This window comes from Clytia hemisphaerica, unplaced genomic scaffold (genome assembly GCF_902728285.1).
Source record: "Clytia hemisphaerica strain Z4C2 unplaced genomic scaffold, Clytia hemisphaerica genome assembly, whole genome shotgun sequence".
In the NCBI taxonomy this organism is placed as follows: Eukaryota; Metazoa; Cnidaria; class Hydrozoa; order Leptothecata; family Clytiidae; genus Clytia; species Clytia hemisphaerica.
In genome coordinates, this window is record NW_027103694.1 from 533,596 (window position 1) to 539,920 (window position 6,325).

At 38.5% G+C, this 6,325-nt stretch overlaps 1 protein-coding gene across 1 annotated transcript; it reads right to left on the bottom strand.

Annotated features, from left to right (window-relative positions):
• Positions 1 to 3,790: 3,790 nt before the first annotated feature.
• On the bottom strand, positions 3,791 to 5,973 carry LOC136803895 (uncharacterized). Its single transcript, XM_067060621.1, has 2 exons — positions 4,858 to 5,973; positions 3,791 to 4,555 (listed from the first exon to the last, which is right to left on the bottom strand). Exons 1-2 carry the CDS (start codon positions 5,971 to 5,973, stop codon positions 3,791 to 3,793), a joined length of 1,881 nt encoding a protein of 626 aa, XP_066916722.1.
• Between the last annotated feature and the right edge of the window lie 352 nt (positions 5,974 to 6,325).

The window sequence follows — 6,325 nt, forward strand, 5'->3', positions numbered from 1 at the left end:
AGAAAGTCAACCATCCCATAATCAGTCCGTCACAAACAGAGATATTTCGATCGCACGGAAGCGCTTTAAAACACCAGCTTTTTTGGAGTTTTGTCTCGTTTACCCAAACGCTTCAATCTCGCGTAGGCTTAGGGGTCAAGACTAGAACCTCCAATACGAGACATTTGCCTGACCGAAAAAAAATCATCATCATCAATTTTGTTAATTGTCAGAATCGTTCACTCACTGGAAATACGCAATTTCAAATTTGATCGCCGTTTTGGGGGCCACATACTGTAGTCAGAAAGTATCTACTAGGGGGAGTGGATGATATTTCAAAAAATCAAAAAAATTCGCAGCCCTAACCTTGAAAATGTTTTTTCAAAACCACTCCCCCCATTGCTAAACCCCCCCTACACTCTAACTCACTGATTAATAAGTTATATCTGCAAATGTGAAGCCATAAAATTTGACGTGAAGTTATATCTCTTGAGTTGCCCAAAAATATTTCGCATTGAAAATATCCCTCCTAAACCTTTGAAAAATTTCGAACCCCACCTGATCCTCCGACCCCCCCCCCTAGTAGATACTTTCTGACCACTCCCTTAATATGAAACTTTGATACCTTTTTTCGTAAAAATATTACAATAGCGCTTCGTCGTGTAAACGTCATGATTATTACTTTTCTCATTTGACCGAAATTCAATCCCACAATCATTTTCGTCTTAATTCAAAAGTCGTGAAAGTTATCACTTGTTCTTTGTAATTGAGTGTAATTTGCGTGCAAGCGTAATAAACGCAAAGGCTGATGGGATTGAATTTCAGTCAAACTTAAAAATCAATGTCTATTTTTACATTCGCGACGGTATGCTATTATTGTTGAATTTATACCCAAAACACCCAGAACAGGCTAAACTTTTCTATCAAACCGTTATTGTTGCATAAGATACTGTATTTCTCTCAGCAAAAGTAACAGAGCATGATAAAATAGTAGTTAAAAATGCAACAATAGTTCCAACCCAATTCAAAGTGTATGCCCATCCATAGTTGACATAGCTTATGTGTTTCACGTTTTTAAAATGTTCGAAATCAATTGTGAAAGTGGCTCCTGATATTATCCCTAAACACACTGTAACAGCAAAGATCAAACCAATGCAGAAATAAGTCCAAGCAACATTACTACCACCATTGCTTGCTGCTGCCAGAGAGAAGACGAAGGTGAGAAAACTAGTGAAAACAGCAAGCATCGCACATCCTCTGGTATATTTGATGTTTGTCAATTCTTCTGGTAGACCATTACATTCTTTGACTTTCGTTTTCCAAACACATTCTTCCCAAATGCCAATTGAGACTGAAACATAAAATCAAGAAATATTTTAATCTCAATCATTCCAACCCGACAGACGTGTATATACCAAGTCCCAGACTTAAAGCTATAACTCCTGATCACTTGATTCAAAAGGACATAAATGCTTTTAGAAAGAGTATAAAAATATATTTTCAAAAGTACCAAAGCCATTGTCTAATTCTCAAGTTACAAGCTTTTATGTCAATTTTCACATTTGTCAAAAAATGTTGCGCGCTGGAAAGGTTAATGATTTGTTAAAAGGCCCGGAGGGGGGGTACTAGGGTAAGATGGGTTACGGGGATGCTCCGATGGTCAGGGTACCTTTTTTAACCTCCACGAGTCCCATGTAGGGTCGCAAAAACACCAAAATAGAAAAATCAGTCCCTCGTAGGGTGCCTATTTTTGGAAAATTTGGGGAAAAAGTAGAAAATTTGAGAAAACTTTGGAATTTCAGTCCCATTCAGGGTCACTTTTTTCGCAAATTTCGAGTCCCACGTAGGGTCCAATTTTCGAACCTCAGCGGAGCACCCCTGTCGGTCGACAAGGGTAGTACTCCCCCCCGGGTTAAAAGGCAATATCTTTGGAAGAAAATATGCACTGTAGAAACAATATAATAAGCTCAGTAATCTAAAAAATAGACCTAAATAGAGCGATTGTTTGTTTGCTAGACGAATTGAATATTTTTCATAATTTTTGCTGAAAGTCGTGTTCAATTTCCTTGAAAGAAAGTAGGTTCCGCGTACAAGGAGCGACAAAGGCGATAAAGAAATTACCGTTGGTAGTCTTTTCGTAATTTATGACTTTCCAATGAGCCCATCCAACACCCCAACAAGAGGCTAAGAAAAGTCCCAAAACTACACAACTTAAAGTTATAAAAACAATATTCTTTGGTTGAATCATTTCTCGCTCTTACAAAGTTTGTTTTTTTCTCACAAATCTAGAAAACCTTTCTTTTTTAACAAAAATCAATTTCTCGTTCTACAGTATTTTTTATTTGAATCAATTAATTACCCTTTTCTTACACAGATAAAATGCTTTTTTACGCATTCCTGGTGTTATTAATAGATTTTATGACATTCATGAGTGTCACTACATTATTATTTTATTGTTTTAATGTAATTTTTTCTGTTTTATTTCTATTTCTATTTGGTTGAGTTGCAGGAGGCTTTAGAGGCCTATTCTCGTAACTATAGACGCTTACTAATGAGCGTCCCGTCAGCACCTTGAACTGACTACCCAATTCCCCTCACATGGCATGGGTTGACCCGGGCGAAGGAACGTTCACTTGCCAAGTGAACTGCCGTGAGTGGGAATCGAACCGTGGCCCCTGCACAGAAGCCAAGGTCGACTACCACTATACCACGGCACCTGTGTTATTTTTTTATGTATAGAGCATAACGACAGCAGTTGTTTTTTGTCATGTTGTTTGAGGGTTGTTGAACATAGCAGGATGTTATGGGTGTAAGTCTTAGACAGCACAGAGCATGCATTGGATGTTTTAATAACTTACATTTGAAATACCATGGTAAGCTTGGTTATTCTTCTGGCTTATATACCCTACAAAACCTACTTTTTATATTCATATTTCTTTGCCTTATTTTATCCGGCGACGTTGAAGTTAACCCTGGGCCGGAAAAGGAGGCCACGCTAAGTATTTGTCACTCTGGAATCTGAATGTTTGGGTTGAAGATTCTGTGCGCGCTGTTTTTTAATTGAAAATTCTGTCGGATGCACAATCGATACTTCTGACAGAGTTGAATAAAAATTAGTTATGAGTTAGGTTCAAAGCTTATTATTATAAATAAGGACTAATGGGTTCTCTTTAATAGCGAACTTTCCAAGAATCAAGCTCTTTACAGCTTTTTTCAGTGAAGTCAAATTCAAGTCTGTCGGACGCACGCGATAGAAAATGGACTTCTTACCTAAAGTTAAGGCAGAGTTTTTATTCCTCCATACAACAGAACAATTTTTTCTGTCGGATGCACATGTCGGGCGCACAAAAATTATGCTTGTCAGGCAAACTTTGTATTTTAATGAAAACTTTTGGCCTTTCAAACCTTTAAACGGTTACAATTATCAGTCCATAAAATTTGTTTAAAGATCTCTTCCCATTACATTGTAAACTGAAGATTAAGAAAGTTGTGCGTCCGACAGAATTTTTAGAAAAGTTGGTGGAGCCAAACTCCAAGAAATTTTCATTGCTAGAGTAAAAAAAAACGATTGATAGTGGATAGTTGTGTATTATAATACTTTATTTTCGGAATTTCTTTCGCAAATGCTCAAAAGTACTATCTACATCGAAATAAAAATGTGCGTTCGACAGAAGAAAGCCCGGAACTTTAAACTGAAAAGCACTCATCAGTACAGTACCACTGTTTGCAGGAGGGACACTCCATCCATTCTTCACCATCACTGTACTTCTTTGAACATTGGGCACAGATGTTTGGACCGTCAGCAGATGTTTTATGACCACAGACTACGGGATCGTTGGCCTTCCTGTAGTATTGGGTAAAAAATGGTTGTTCGTCGGACGATAGACGATAAAATTCCAAGAATGCGATTTACTTTACGGATGGTCTTGTGGATCGTTAGAGTCCCGTTTATGTATGGTGCTTCTCCAATTTCCTGGGGCTCTTCAAAAAAATCACTTTTTGGCAGGTACACTGTAGTCACCGACTCACAGAGGCGATTTGCATGATCGGCGAAGTCTCGTGGCGAGTTGACAACAATTCGCAACGATTTGACCTCTCGAAAGACTTTATTTTTTATCGTTTCACCAACTCCATCCATAGGGCCTTTGCCATGAGAGGGCTCGTTGTAGTGCCACTCTATCAGCTTATCAGGATGCAGTTTAGGTAGCAGTGCAAATGTGAACCGCGAGCGAAATTTCGACGAACACCCATCACTCCACAAATACACCTTCTTCAAAGTGTATCGAAGTGGCAGCCGGTCCTCGACACAATCGATGATCTTTGAAACGCAAGTGAATGATGCAATGCGTGAGTGCTCGTTTGTTTCACTGACAATTGTCAGTGGAACCTTCTCGAGGTCAAAAGTATCGTTGGGACGGAAGTATCCACACGCCGTGAAAATGCTGAAAGTCTCGTGGCCGAAGTACGCAGACTGTATTTCGTCTTGGTTTCTATTCTTGTATCCTTCGCTGTAATCGACCTGAATAATGGCTTCATTTGGTTTCAGATTTTGCTTCAAGTCATTGTAGAACTCAACCTAAGAAAATCAAATATGACAATAATCGTCATTAATCAACCAGTCCACAGTCTCGGCACTTCACCAATCTGAATAATCCGCTCCAGGGATATCTGGGTCAGCACTCAAATATCAATTCTCTTAAATTTTTACAGACAGAAACGACATGAAATAATTTCTTCGGAGAGCAAACGATGACTTGGAATGAATGGATATCTTTTTTTTGTCCTTCTGTAACACACAAAAACTTAGTGTGTTACAGAATGAAAGCCTTTACAATTATGTCTTTAGTTTTGATTTGAAAATAAAATTAGCTTAGGTACCTGCTTTCTTTTTCGGTAAATGTGGCCTTTCAGATCTTTAATGACCATACACCATGTTTCCCAAGCTTCGTCTTTGTCCATCGTGACTTGAATCTTCTGAGTTCGCCCAGTCTTTCCCCAGCGGTAAAAAGTGATGGTTTTGTCTGATTCGTCTTCGCTGCTGGAACTATCAGCCGAGGTATCCGATTCGTCATTGTCTGATCCAATATCACTTGATTCATCACATTCCCAATGGGGGACATCACAATTTTTACATTGGTTGTTCATACAGTTAGATTCTCTACCACAGGAGTACTTCTCGACAAGATCATGGGGGTTTGTTGGAAGCTTCAATTTCAAACTTTTATTGACTCCTTTTGCAAGTAAGCAAGCATTCTCGCAAACCTCACACAGGCAGGAGGACTCGGCAATATCTCTGTTCCAAACATATTGCTTATGAACTTTAAAAAAGTTGTACAGTCTTGCAAAAGAAAGTTTTTTCCCAAACATGTCCTGGAAGCTATTCTCATTCCTCTTTTCCCTTCTTATTTCGTCATTACCATTGATAATGTCCAGAGTGTCTCGAAGTGTCCACAAAAGATATTGCTTTTGCACATATTGGGACACACCATCGATCTTACCAATGTAAACATGGTCTTTTTTCCCTGGATTGATATAGGTCATGTCTGAACGTTCCAGGAAGTCCTTCAACCATTCGACCTGTTCTTCACTTAGATCCTCGTACTTTCTCCCTTTCTTTTTCGATAAAGCATTGCGCAGCTTGTACTTCTTAGCAAGTGACCCGATGACCTCCATTTTTTTGTTTGGTGAATTTGGCAAGTTTATTTCTGCACGCTTCAGACTGCGATACTTTGATTGTTTTGATGAAAAAGCGCTCTCAGGTTCAGGGTCGGGCGCAGGTTCTTGAGCAGCACGCTTCTTTAATTCCCGGGATAACCGCATCCTGTCTCGGTTCTTTTTCTTAAGCTCAGCATACAGCTCGGGGTTATTCACTTTCTTTAAATACCGTTGGTAACGTTTACGATCTGCATCATCTTTACGGTATTTTTCTGGATCCTTTTGGCGGTACCGTTTGCAGTAGCTTTTGTTATCGTACGATTTCTTTGTTCGACCCATTCTTTACCTAAAATTCAACCAAAAAAGCAGGATGTTCATTTCAGTTAAAATGTTTTACCTGTTGTGTTGAGTAACAATGCTTTTTTTAAATCTACCCATTATAAAGCCTCAGTTTGCAAATTTTTTAAGCACAACCAAGCATATTGAAGGAAATAAGCATACACTAATTTAAGCATATTTCGAGTATATGGATGTCTTCCAGACCTAAGCATAGACAATTCTTATAAAAATATATGTAAATTTACACAAGAATTTGAGATTAAAATATAATCTTACCTGAATCCAACTGCAACCAACAACTCAGATTCAAAATTGGTGAACTACTGTAAAACTTAGTTGTTATGTTTTGGAA